General features: G+C 40.2%; 1 protein-coding gene across 3 annotated transcripts; it reads right to left on the minus strand.

Moving 5' to 3' along the window:
* Positions 1-1,687: 1,687 nt before the first annotated feature.
* Positions 1,688-14,259, minus strand: LOC107698378 (influenza virus NS1A-binding protein homolog A-like). 3 transcript variants are annotated; one of them, XM_016499368.1, is made up of 9 exons: positions 14,178-14,259; positions 8,035-8,300; positions 7,672-7,796; positions 7,098-7,267; positions 6,912-6,987; positions 6,658-6,831; positions 6,450-6,575; positions 4,353-4,460; positions 1,688-2,503 (listed from the first exon to the last, which is right to left on the minus strand). In XM_016499368.1, the coding sequence occupies exons 3-9, from the start codon at positions 7,780-7,782 to the stop codon at positions 2,234-2,236; spliced, it is 1,035 nt and encodes a 344-aa protein (XP_016354854.1). In that variant the 5' UTR covers positions 7,783-7,796; positions 8,035-8,300; positions 14,178-14,259; the 3' UTR covers positions 1,688-2,233. The 3 variants fall into 3 exon arrangements, 2 of the variants coding, with proteins under 2 accessions (XP_016354854.1, XP_016354855.1); XR_001635339.1 differs by lacking the exon at positions 1,688-2,503 and adding an exon at positions 5,911-5,977 and having other exon boundaries at positions 4,378-4,460; XM_016499369.1 differs by lacking the exons at positions 1,688-2,503; positions 4,353-4,460 and adding an exon at positions 5,583-5,977.
* Between the last annotated feature and the right edge of the window lie 286 nt (positions 14,260-14,545).

Genomic DNA, 14,545 nt, shown 5'->3' on the forward strand with positions numbered 1-14,545 from the left:
GGAGGGGTATGTGTTGTGTCAGGAACCATGTTGAGGTTAAGAGTAAGGAGGAAGTGATCCGAGGGGTTCAGTGGAGGAACGATCACATGATATTCAAAGGAGCTGTTGATACTCAGAGATGGTAAAGGATTAAATTTCCAATCATTAGAGATAAGCAGACCAGTACCTCCACCTCTTCGAGTCAGATGGGGGGAGTGGGAAAAAGATAAATTATTGGAGAGTGCTGCAGGTGTAGCATTGTCCTCTGGTTTGATCCAGGTCTCTGTCAGGGCCATGAGGTTTAATCTTGAATGACTTGTAATAGAAGTAATAAAATATGCTTTGTTTACAGCAGACTGGCAATTCCATAGACCAATAGAAAAAGAAAGTAGTGTATTAGTAGACATAGGCAAAGTACGCAGGTTGATAGGATTGCGCTGCCTACAGTGTGTAATGTGTGGTTTGCGAGTGGTAGTGATAGTAGGGATCTGGAAACACATAGTAAGAATTAGTTATAAAAACTGAAAACAGAATGGAAACAAGTAGTAGGAAAGATAATGATTCAAAAGCGATACGTATGTCCCTTGCCGGTGTCCCTGCTCGGTGGAGTCGAACGGTAGAGTCGATGGTCTTTACACTCTTCGGTCTCCACACGAGGAGGGCTTCAAACAAGGGCTGTTGCGACCGCTGCCGTGGTATACTAAGCTTTTTATATTCGTCTAACACTTTCCTGTTTGTCACAACAAATGGCCAAGCAAAGCACAATGTGTTTTTCGTTTAAAAGTGGAATAAAAACACTCTGCAAGATCTAGAGACATGTTTTTAATAGTCAAAATTATTATTGTAACTTTAATGCCACGTTTTTAAAACACGGCCTGCATCATGCGCGAGAAGCAGCAAATGTAAGGAGGGCAACGGTCAAACTTTAAAGGTCCAGCTAGCGCATGTTTATATAAAAAAAAGAAAGAAAACAGCAATGGAAAAGCAGCTGTGGAATGCAAAAACTCACATAGTTCTTTTGGTATATATTTAACATATGCTACGAGTTCCTCGTCTTTATCAATCCTCATCTCAGTAGAAATAACAGGAAAGTACCAGAAAGTCATTGCAGCAACTTCATGAGCATGGCCTAAGTCCAATGGATATTCAGTGCCAGAAAAGACCTATAATCCCTCCCGAAGACCTTGTGCTTGTGTGGCTTTTGGCCTACTTCCTGCCAGCACGACTGTCCCGATTTGTCTGGGATTAAGACAGGTTCGTTTTTGTGAATGGACTGAGGATGAAGTATTGTTGGATAAGAATCCAAGAATCAACCTGCGTAATAAATGGACTGATAATAAACTAAACTATGGACCATAAAATACAGTAATCCAACATCATGGCTAATGGCACAGAATGAAAGAAATGTCAATTAACAATTTCTTTTGCCTTATTTCCTTTTATCTGATCCTAAACTCACTGATGAACTACACAGTGGTGTTATATATCCACCAGAATAATGACATTTAATATAATCACACCAGAATTCAAATCTAGAGATAAAATGTGCAAAACAATACGCAATTCATCATTTCTAGAGACACAAACAGCAATACTTTTACAGGTTGAAATGGTTTATTAGTAAGGAAATATCAGTTCATAACAAATGTGGTACAGGATTTTCTCCCCTGATCAAGTTTATTGAGAAAAACAAAACCATGGAGCCAAAAATATTTTTGTTGCTTCCAAACGCTAAACACAGGAAATATTAAAAATGTTGGTATTGAGAAGGAAATGAGCATCACCGCACTTGCTTGAATCAGTCAAACAAAAGAAATGGTAACAAAATATCTAATGAGCAGAGGCACTAAAGCGTGGTCGATTATACGCATGTGAGGGTTACTAAACTGGCACTGATTAAAGTTTATATCCTCATGGGTGTTGTGTGTCGACTAGCTCATCCATCTATCTATTGGTTACTTAGCAGTGTATCAAAAATATAAAAAAGGCCATCTTTAAAGATTGGTACAGTAATCCTACGTCATGGCTAATGATACAAAAAGGAAAGTCATGTGTTTGAATGTTTTGTAAAATAAGGCTTTGTATAACCATGGAGCTTTAAATGAAGTGAGCTAACAAAACAAAAAAACACAAAAAAAAACTATAAAGCAAACATTCAACCTGAACCACTTCCTTAATGGGTTCAACCAATCAATCCTGTCTTCAAATTGCCAAAAAAGAAAGGAGAATTTCAAAACTACTCAAAAAGGTACACTCAGTGTGCAATAAATGTTGGCATTCTTCTTAAAATGGAAAAAAAAGAAACAACAATATATACAACAACAAAAATAAAGTATGCAATATGCAAAGGCTTAATGTTGCTTTCGGCAACCCCAAACAGACCACCCCCACCCACCTCCTCCCAAACACTGTAAAAAAAAAAATAAGTCAGCCTCATGGGTGACTCCTGTAAAGAAGAACCCCCCCCGCTGCCAGAGGAGCTGGTGCTCAGCTGTCGGTGTACATTCTCACGTGGGGGCTTCTTCTGCAAAGGCACAGCGCAGCTACAGACTCCGAGCCCATGGTCCACATACACACAACCTCACACAGTCCCAGACCCCGTCTAGGTGTAAGCCTGACTTAACAACTTACAAGATGCTTGGCCTGCATCAGGTTATAGGAATATTCTGGGTTCAATGCAAGTTAAGCTCAATAGACGGCAATTGTGGCATAATGCTGAATACCACAAAAATAATTTTGACTCATGCTTCTTTTTCTTTTAAAGGGGTCATGAACTGCCTTTTTAAATATTTTGTACTGTTCTCCGAGGTCCCCTTACAATGTTATCAATTTGTACATCAAAAAACATAATTTAGAAGTAATAGGCTATTTTCTGTCCTGCTTTTAACCCCCCTCATCAGAACGCTCACTTTGAATAGGTGTGGCGGATGAAGTAAATGCCCACTGGTATGATTGGCTTACAGTTGTGTATGTTTGACAGCCTACATCCATCATAGATGGACGCTGTTGTGATTTAGGTCAAAAACACATAAATACTCAGTACATATCAAACGATCTGTAATAACAGACAAAGCAATAGTGATCACGTAATAAAAACAGTTACTCACACTTGTATCAATATAGCTGGCACAGCATCGTCTTTTAATTTCAATATTTCTGAAAATCCAGCATCGAATTGTTCCTTGTTTGTAAATGAATCCACGGTAAAATGAAGGGAACAAAGGACCAAGTTCTTACGGACACATTCTGGAAGTTCATCCACTCTTTCCTAACGTTGGGATCAGAAGGAAAGCAATGCAAAGACTGTTTTTCCACAGCTTGGCACTGCACAGCGCCTTATTCGGAGCGATCTTTATTTTTTAGTTTCTGCATAGACCTGCATTCGCCTCTATTTATTTACACTACATGTGTAAATCGGTGGGCGGGGCTAAACAGCCAGCAATGTAGAAGCAGGCATTGATCTTCTTACGTGGAGGCGGTGTTTAGTTACACTATTACGTAATAAGAGTTGTACATTTCACAAGCTGTCGTTTTAGCAGACTGGCTTCAATATAAGCTGTTTTTAGAATAACGGGAACATTTTGAGTTCTGAAACTTACAAGATGTTTTATATAGTATAATATTTTGATATGTCAAAATATCAAGGGAATTTTGGTTTTTCAGTTCATGATCCCTTTAAAAAGCAAAAATTTAGGTTTTAGTAAGGTAGGTACAATGGACATTAATGGGCCATTTTTTAAAGGATATGAAGCTTATAACTTTATAAAAGTCTCACATGAACTCTTCTTTTAAAGCGTGTGTATTATATGAGCTTTAAAGTGGCTTAAATCTTTTACAGTAATTATGTTGTCATAGCACCAGAGTTGGATATAAAATTACACAGAAAAGATTAGCAAGCAGTTTTTTTCAAACTAGAATCAAGTTAACATGCATATTGTTTACATTTTGTGGCTATACTATTGGAACAGGGAATATTTTAACATTTACAGATAACAGATTAATTACTTCTATTGTAAGTGCCTTACTGTAATCCAGATTTTTGCTTTTTTTTAAAGGGATATATGGAAATTAATTTTTGTGATAAACCACAGCACAACACAGATGCTTTCGAATGAGCTTGTACTGAACCTTGGACTATTCTTTTAACCTTATATCTACTTTAATCTAATCTCAATGTAAAGCCACACTATAAGCAGCATTAAAACCCAATCCACACACTCATCACGCACACATCGTGATCGCTCTAGCTCAAAACGCTCAAGACTCAACAGCCCAGCACAACAAAGCAGCTGCTCTATCCTAGCATTAAATCTTGCGTTCGCTACGGGCCTGCTGTGGTCCAGCCTGAGAAGAGCTCAGCGCTGGTTGTGTACCTGCACAAACTGGATGTGGTCATCCTCAGTGCCGAACACCTCAGCCTGCCCGTCAAGCAGGCTCCCATCGAGCAGCTTGTGATCGGCCGAATAGTACAGCGTTTGCACCTGCAAAACACACAGCAACAACAGAACCCATGTGGCTGTCTCCATGACAACAGAGCACCCAACTATGTGCGTCAGGGGAAGAAGGAAAGTTAAGAAGGGAAGGGCCATAGCACTCGTTCACTGCAAGATGCTGGTAAAAAAGCTTCTTAAAGAATAAGAACAGTGTTGTTGTGGATTCAGGAGCATTTCCAAAGATCTTCTGGACTTTTCACTGCACTGAAAACAGCAGAATGTGGATCACAATACTGTTCGCCACAAAGCATCTTGGGAACCTTCATTTGTCAACAAGGTTGCAGAAGGAAATAGACAAACAAGCTCCATCAGTGCATGTTCGGCTGTCATCCATCCTCTCAGCTGAGGGGGTTAGTCAAGTCAGACGTCATCACATAAACTCCAGTACAACACTGGTTAGCTGTTTTCAACTTACACAGCTCAAAAATGAGTGCTTCATTTAGAAAAAAAAATCTTGGATTGTCTTCAAGCTTAAAGGTTTTTTTCAAAACCAAATACAATACAAAATTCAGTTCAAATAACTGAAAACAAAATAGAACAATGATTGTAGAAACTAAACAAAAAATGTGCATCAACATTACATAATTTCTGTGTATTTGTCTATGGGTACTTGCAGATATATTAAGGACATAAAATGGTAAAAGCATGGTTGCATCAATGTTTTAAGTGTCTTGCACAATGAGAAAGTATCTGAAGTAAAAATTGTAAGCTGCCCTTGACCAACTGTGTACAGTGTTGATGCCAAGTGAACAGGACCAGTAGGCACTGCTGAAATAAAAAGAGGCCATTTGTCTATAGCTATAGTAGTGTTTTATAGTTTACTGATATTTGATTTTAAATGAGGAAAAAAGTAATGCTTTATGTTTCCATGACTGACTGCTGCTGTCACTTCCTGTGCCCATCTCTGCTGGGAATGTGTCCAAAAGCAGATTAAAAGGAACTAGGAACTGAGAGCAATTCCGAACATCCCTCTAAGCTGCACTCAGTTCCCACTTCCTTTATTTAGGATGAAACTTACTGTAGGTGCCATCATTAAGCCTTTTATGAAGTCGATGGCTCTGTTCCTTTTCTTTCATTTCGTACTTAATCAGTATTCAGGTGCATACTGTGTATGTAATGTTAAATGCCTTAGTGGCATAAAGCACCCATATTTGTGTGCCAATCATTTGAATATTTCGTACTGCAAGTGTGTGCATAAACAACTGTGTGACATGCTTTGATCTACTTCGCATGCATATGTGAATTACAGTAGGTGGACTTAATATGTGAATGTTTTGAAGTGTTCAACGTGGTGGTACTCAGACATCTGAAGTGTCATTTTAAATGAACTGTGTACTGTTGGTGAGTGCATTTGTTTAAGAGGCAGGAGCCTAGCGCTCATTTCGCCACAGCTCCCTCTCGTTCTTTTGTTATTTTCTTTCATTCACTGACTCATTACCCTGGAGGGCCCCAGTCTTGGCTTCTTCAGTCTTGTGAGAATCCTGCTGATGTTTGCTCTAATAAACCTAAGGAGAGATAAATCAGTGGGGAGGAAGAACTGTTAGTGCTGGTTCCCAGAGCAAGCACACTCACTCAAACACTCACACACCTGCTTAGAGAAGAGAGAGATGTCATTGGGACGGCAACATGTCATGTCACTCTCTGTGAGCAGACAGAGTAGCTGCAGTTACTGCACAGCACTGAGCATTCAGGAGGCTTTTAGTTTGGCTCACCTGGACTACCCACTCGCCTTTGCGGAGGGTGTAACAGCCCCGTTCTGTACCTAAATGTATATTCTTAAAGGCCCGGGGTGATTTGAGTGTGAAGGGGAAGAGGAAACAAAAAAATATATATATGGAAGGCAGAGAGAACAAACCCAACCAACCTCTACCATTAAGATGGCTGGTGTGACCTGTTAAATCTGTGAATGGGATGAATTACGAGGGGGAAGAAGGGAGGGAAGGGAGAGAGGAGCTCACAGTGGAGCGCAGTGCTCACCTCCTCCATCAGTCGCTCCAGGGGTTCGCCATTTTCCCACAGGCTGCGTTGAACCCAGCCAATCACCTTGGAGTAAAGCTTGCCATTACTAGGCAAGGTCAAGTTATCCTCCAGCATCACCTCCAACTATAAACCAGACCAAAAGAGAACATATCTTTAGCACAAGAGCGCAATAAAGCATAGTACATGACCTAAAAGGTCAGCTCACCTTAAGGCGTGGCAGCTTGAGGAAATCCTCTTGCTCAGACACGTCCAGAAGATGCTCCTGGATATAGCTGTCGATCTTGCCCAGCAGACGCCCATCTCCCATGCAGCTGGCAAAATTGCGATAGGAGATGGCACTCTGGGAATCCATTTTGGAGAGAAGATAGTCGCCACAGATCTGAGAGCAAGTACAAAAGACTTGGTTAGAGCTTCATCTCAAGTAAAACGGTCACAAAAACATATGCTTGATTAACCTACCCGCTTCACTCTGTCCATTTTGAGCCGTTTGGCTGCAGAGTAAACCTCCTTAACCAGCTCTTTATCTGCCTTCAACCTGCAGAGAGTAACAACAGATGTCAGAAAACATTGGAAAGCCATTAATATGGTAGAAAAAGTGCCGTATAATGGCTCTAACTGGTTGATTGCATGTTGTGTCTCTCTTACTGGGCAGTGTAAGCATAGTTGAGAAGGATCTCCACAGCCTCAGGGTCCAGATCCTCAAATTTCACATGAGAGACACCATGAGGTTCCAGGTCGCTGTTAAAGATTTCAAACAGATATGGACTGCAACAAGCCAGTACTGCCCGATGAGCCATCAATTCATGGCCACACACCTGCAGAGGTAAAATGACAAAGGTTAAGCCTATTATGACATTGTAACAAAGAAATAGGCACCATTTCGATTTCATTTACTAACAGGTATTACCTACAATAAATCTGGATTTTCAGATATGGTGCATGGTCATTTAAATGTCATCAAAGTATTTTTTGAATCGAAAGAAAATAATCTTGAGAATTAACCATTAAATCTCTTCAGAAAATGTTAAACCTCCCATTCAAGTCTTTGAAATATTCTGAACACAGAGGGTTTGGCTTTGTCTGTTAATGAACGTCACACGGCTAAAGGCCATTCAAAGATCCAGGACCCACATATAATGAAACACACTCTTCCCTGAGTCATGTTTCAGCCGTCTCATAATGACACGGAGAATAATAAGGTTAAAAAAGGGTGTGTTACCTGTAGTCTCACATCACAAAACTGGCCGTTCTTTCTAAGGGCGTTCATCTTGGCCACGGTGGAATCCAGGAAACTTTCGTCCTCAAAAATCAAATATCCGTTGGGAATCATTTTGGAAATTAAGCCTTTGCAAAAGTGAAACAATAACATGCTTAAGTCAATTTTAGGATTTTACCTCAAAATATCTATCCCACACTGCATATCTTACATAAACATATCACCCACACACACATCTGCACATGAAATACAATGTATCACTCATTTTAGTTGCTGGCTAAAAAGCTGTCAGAGTCTATAATCACTTTAAAGCCGTCCTTTTGTGCACACATAACAGTCAGCCTCATGTATAAGTCATGCGCTTACCTAATACCGAATGACGTATGTCTGGGAGAGATAGTTTACTTTGGAAAGCCGTAAAAAGGCACAAGTGAAGTAGAACCAGGAATGGGAGTGCCTAGGTCTTCCTTCACTACGAAGTGGATGGAAAAGGCAATGCCAGGCAACCAGTGGGCACAGCAGGGGGTCAGAGGTGACTCAAACTCTCAGGCTTAGAGTGACTGCAATCAAGTCCTCGCTTGTCCCGTTGGCTATAGACTCAAACCTTTTCTGTGTTGATTGTGCATTATAACCTGCAAAACAAATAACAAACAAGGGGTTGTGATGACTGATCTCAGAAACACTGATCACATCAATGGCAATTACTAGCACGTCAATAGCCACAACATCTAATACTGATCTGGAATGAACTAACAGAAATGAAAGGTTCACATGTTGCCCAAGGGCAGAAGCGCTGCCGATCACAGACTGACCCAGCTTTACGCTACTGATCGCTTTCATGGAGTTAAACACGTGCCTTTTTCGGGATCAGCCTTCACTCCTGCTGCACAGACAACTGAAATTAATCCGGATAGAATCGGTCTCATACAGACTTAATTCAAGAAGCTGCCTCTCAGGACATGCTTTTCCGACCCTCCGTTAACCCTTCTCTTGGTCAGACTGTTACTACAACACCCGCACAGATTCTCCCCATCTTCTTCCCCGTTAACCACATGGCTCTACCACACCCACATGCTTCCAGAATGCTCCACAGGTCATTCAAAACCCTTTTAGCTAGCAGAAGGTCACATTTTAGGGGTGGAGGATGGTCACACAACCAAAAAAAATGTACTTAGGAATTTTGATGGATTTATCACATTCCCACAATGATGTGGCTACAGCTGTGTGGGGATGGAAAAATGCAGAAGCGAAAAACAAATGAGCTCCAGTGTGCGGAATCCTCATGTTTTACATGAAAACCTGCTAGTATTTTTCCACTCACATCCTTTTATCCATTCCAGCCTCAGTCGACGCAAATGCTCCAAGCAGGCAGTGGAGGCCTTTGGATAATCTGCTCATCCTCTCTTGCTCTATCCTCCTCAGGGGTTGATTATTGAAAACAGCAATCGGAAAATGCTAGGCTTTAATTTACCTCATCATAGGGATGCTTCCTCTTGAAGATAAGTGGCACTGGAGAAACACTTTCAAGCACTAGGATGAGTAAAAGACCACGGAAGCACTGAATTATGCTTTTTATGTGAGCTCTCTCTTATGCCCTTCCTGTTTTAACTGTCTACAATGGAGTTTATTCCACTTAATCTCACATATAAAGTTAATCCAAACTCTTTACTCCTTAAAAAAAAAGTCAAAGAAAATATCTTGGGGTGCTTTCACACCTGGCCCGTTGTTTCGGAACCTGGCGCGTTTCCCCCCTTAGCTCGGTTCGTTTGGGCATATGTGAAAAAGGCAATTGCACCTGGATCCGCACCAAAACAATCGATCCAAGATCGCCTGAACGAGGTGGTCTTGGCTTGATTGAAAACTAACTCGGGAGCAGTTAAGTTGTCCGATCCAACGAACCAGGCTATATCACAATGTATGATGGGTAATTACGTAAGTTCTGTGAAAAGCATTAGCTTTGTTGTTTTGCTAATACCTCAAAATGAACCTGTGAGTGTCTGTGGGTGAACACATCTTCGCCATTCAAAATCAAAGTGCACTTTTTCATTTTATAATGCGGTCTTATTGCTCTTCTTCTTAGTAGATGCATTTTAAAAATGTTTTCCCGATGAATCCTGGACATCTGTTCAAAATTATAAATTAATATAATGACAGCTACAAAATTGAAAAAGCTGAAAAAACAATAAGCCCACAAAGCTGTTGTCATTCCATCCTGACGGATGACAGCCATGACAGCTAAGTGGAATTCTGGAAAATAAACCGTGGAACTTTGACCAATAAGAGAACAGTTTACTCGCGCGTGACTTGTATTAACAAATTTGGTCAGTTTAGAAACTTTGCCGCATTGTAATAATTTTAATCCCTGTTTCGGAACAAAGCAAATCGATCTACAGGTGTGAAAGCACCCTTAAAAAATTAAATAAAAGTAAAAAAAAATAAATAAATCAAACTTATTTTGAAGAAAGGTTTCAATTTAATACATGCAAGTTTTTTTGTTTTTTTTTTCAAAAAATTACGTTTTTTGGAGTCACACCTCATTTTAAAACCTGAATTATCTGTCTTGTCATTAAAAGGTCACCTTATCTGATATTTTATGCAATGACATTGACAGTATTTTAGGACAAAAACAGCATCATGTCACTGACTCTTTAAAACGTGAAACTTTCCACTCATTGGTAAGTCTGAACCGTCCCGTTTCAAACTAGTGACATTAATCTGAGAGCCGTTGGTCCACTTGGAGTGGAATCAGGGACTGACACTTTAAACCAAGGCATTTACGGGTCAGACAGCAGATAAAGCCTATGTTGACTTTGCAGCTTCAGATGGACTCACAAATCTGTTCATTGTGTAGCGGCAACCACGGCATCCTCACACAATTACTGACAGAGTCAAGGGTGAAAAGACAAAAAGATGGGCAGATACTGAAATGTGTGGTGGCAGAAAACACTCTGAAAGACTGTTTTGTGCATATAATCTTTTTGGCCCCCTCTGGCATGCAGCAAACAGCATGCTCAGTCGGTAAGCGTGGGACAGACAGCGAGGCGAGAGAGAAAGAGGAGAATGGGCTGAAACACACAGCAACAGTTGTTCTATTGACTCTGTCTGCAGAAGGACTCAACAGATAACCCAGATTGAGCAACGACTTAATGCATCGCTTAAGGCCATACAAAAAAATAAAACTGAGGCTATGAGGACAATAAGAGGACAATGAGTTCCTTGCATGCATTTGTATATAGTTCAAGCTGCTCGTAAGCCTCGTACACACAGGGACGATTATCGCGAGCGCTTATCGCCAACGTTTTTCGACGCGTCTTTTGTGTTCATACCAAGCGATTTTCGCAGGCGATGAGCCGAGTGAACGTGCAAATTCACTCCCTGACATTAGATGGCGCTTAATGAAAAACAGAAATACCCCGGTACACATCGAATCCTATTTGATCTGCAATTCCTCTCCATAACATCTCCCTCTTATCGAGATTTTTGTAGTGGCTGTCACGTTTGTCATAAAGCCCTTTGTGTTCAGACACCAATGAAACCCTGTTCACACCGCCAGCGACTTTTTCGCTGCTTGTCGCTTGTGGCTGGCAATTGAGGTCGCTAGTGGGCGTTCCCACTACTGGTTGCCTAGTTACCCCGTAACACTCCACTACAGCAGATGAATCATGTTAAACGTCGGCGATAATCGCGCGCGATATTCGTCAGGGTGTGAACAAGCCTTTAGTCTACCCCATGACAACAAGCAGCATTTGCAATTATAATGGTCTCCATCATAAGACCCCTTTCTTGCAAGTCACGCTTTCTCTCTGGGATCTCCTCCAGCTCTGAGAAAAAGGTGAACTACATTAGTCAGCATCAGAAATGCACAGGCTTGCTAACATTTATATATTTGCCTGATGTTTCTATGCAAAGCTATTCATGGCAAATTTTACCAGGTATCAAGACCTTGGCATTGTTAATGCCATGCTTTACAAATAATAATGATTTTAAATAATGGCCCTGGATGTATAAAATAATAACATGTGTCTTTTATGGAGTTATGGACAAATCACCTAATGTACCTTTGAGCTCATGAATGGCTTGCACAACAGTGAATCTGCATAAAATGTGCAGGAAGGGAAGTGGATGTGCAACTAAAGAAATAATATTATGGTCAAATGGTTGTGCAAGATCATGAGAGGCTGTGGAAAAAGCATGCAGAAAATTGATATAATAAAATCATATTCAGATGTGCACTAAAATCTGAGCTGCATTTCCAGGGGTTACATAACACCTGGTAAAATCAGTGATTTATTCTCTCTCGACCTAAACTAAAACACACTGCTACTCTTTTCATAAACCCTCAGGCAGCAGAAGAGCTTATGTAATTTAAACTCCTAATTACAAAGATGGAAAGGACACACAGACTACTCCATCATAATAATTACAGTTCAGTACTTTTTTATAGATTCTGTTTTTTAACTGCTTTGTGCTTTGTGAATTAATAGATTACATTCGGAGAGCAAAGGGCAACAAAAGCTGCTGTTTTTATTTTGGCTTCTTGGTTTTTATCTCTGCTGCCCCTCTCTAATGAAATGCTAACCTTTATGGGAAAAGGTTAATAGGAGAACACAATTTAAACATTGAGCTAACCGACCCACCGGCTGAGCTCACACATGAGAACAGGCTGGAAAATTGAATAATCGTTCACCACGTTCGGAAAGAATGTTTGAAAGGGAAAGAGACAGAACACAGATTTTATTCACAGTGGCCATCACAGAAAATGTCTCCCAGTGATTCACATTAACCACAACATTCAACAGTGGAAAGGCACTTAAATAGCCAAGTAATTCTCTAAAAAGAAATATAAAATAATAGATGTATACAGAAAAACAGCATCTTAACTCTTAAGAATCTATGTATCAAAATACACAAGCAAAGGTCTTAGTTTAAGGAGCACAGGATTTGCTGCATTCATTTCCCTTACAAATGAAGCACTGCGGTGACAATTAGGTCATCCATAGGCAGATGTGGAGATATGGAACGGAAAAGGATTTGCAAGAAGTGAAACTGCTGCTTCCTGTGACTTGCAAATGGGATTGTGAAATATGACTAGAGATTTTATGTGTAAAACCACAGTAAATTAGATGTACTGTGGGAGAGTGCACACAATGTTAGGTTGTGGAAACGTTTGCAGGTATTTTCATGTATGAAGAGAGGACATATGTAGAGAGAAAACGAGCAAAAAAGAAAACAAAACCATCATTTTTGAGAACTGCTGCTTAATAAAACTGTATGAAAGATGTTTAAATAATTTAAATTGTACAATTATTAGATATGAGATGAAAGGTGAGACCATATGGTGCATTCAATCAAACATCGATGCAAACGATCAACCACGTAGGGACACATTTCTATGGGTTACGCCCCATTAAATTCACGAAACCTGATAGGCCAGCATGCATGATACGATTGGCTACAAGAAGTGTCCATTAACACGCCTCGTATCCACATTTCCCGCACAATGAAGCTTGCATCATACAGAGCCCAATACGTTTCTAAGCCCCTCGTCCAAGTCTACAGTAAAATCCCAAACTGGGTCAGTAGGACCTGGTCGTTATTTTTCCATCTTCCTCACAAAAGATCAACGCTGAGGTAAAATTTACGTTCTGCGTCAAAATATACGAGCACTGCTTTCTATGAACCACTAGTCACTCTTTTTTAACCTTGACAACTGTCCTGTCCTGGTTTTCATTTATCTGTTATTACATTTATACCTTGGTCGGCATTTACTGTTCTATTTAATAATTTAATAAAGAATTAAATAATTATTTGATTTTAAGAATAGAAAACTATTTGCCTTGTAAGCAGACAATAATCAGGACAACAGCACAATCAAATTTTACAGGGCAAAGCAGCTAGATTTCAAAGTGTATGAAGCCCATTTTATTATGAAACGGGAAAAAACGACAAGACTAGTCTGGGATATGAACTGCCTGACCAGTGAATACTGAATGTGCAATATTTCAGCCCTTAAAATACTATAAATGCCAAATGATGACAATACAATTGCTGTAACTGTAAAACCCCATGTTTATTTTGTATATTTTTTATTTCGTGAATTATTTGTTACTAATAATAAGCAATTATTTATTAATAATCAGTGCTTCGTTAGAGACTTATTTTAAATGTACATTATTTTCATATGTGCGAAACAAATGTACAGCGTACAAAATAGATAAATCCAACTAAATTAAACATTTACAACATCACGGTTTGCTGCGCAATGCAAACGTTAAACTCAAGCGAGTGACGAGAGCAACGCATGCGTTTATGAAGAGACATGCAGAGCAGATTACAACGCACCATATGGCAGTCGCGTGAGTACATACAAGTGTACATGTAATACAAAATAGCAACGTACAAGCAAATAATCTTTAAAAACATAAATAAAAGAAACACGTAGTATTAAAGAATCCTAGGAGGACAGACGCCGTGAAGCTTCACACAATGCTGATAAGCTTGATTCTTACCTGATCTGTTTGACGGTAGACGATAGTAGACATATTTAAGGTAAATTCAGAGCTGTTGGTTGTGGATTGCAAAAGCAACAGATGTGGCACGTTTCTGCGTCCGCACAACCCTGTCGTTCTGGGTCTCGAGACCGTTAGATCGGTGAGCGAGCTTTGACAGCGACACTGGAGCACGCGCTTAACAAAAGCCACGGGGCTGAATCGCGCGTGACGTAAAGCTAGAGCTCCGCCTGCGGAAAAGTACCGACGGACTGTGAGGTGAGGACGGGCCCTGGAGTCTTCTTCTTCTTCTTTCAGGTTTAATGGCGGTTGGCAACTCATCTCAAAGGTGCATTACCGCCACCTACTAGGCTGGAGTGTGGGCATTA

Source organism: Sinocyclocheilus anshuiensis, unplaced genomic scaffold, assembly GCF_001515605.1.
Source record: "Sinocyclocheilus anshuiensis isolate Anshui unplaced genomic scaffold, SAMN03320099.WGS_v1.1 scaffold1746, whole genome shotgun sequence".
Classification (NCBI taxonomy): Eukaryota; Metazoa; Chordata; class Actinopteri; order Cypriniformes; family Cyprinidae; genus Sinocyclocheilus; species Sinocyclocheilus anshuiensis.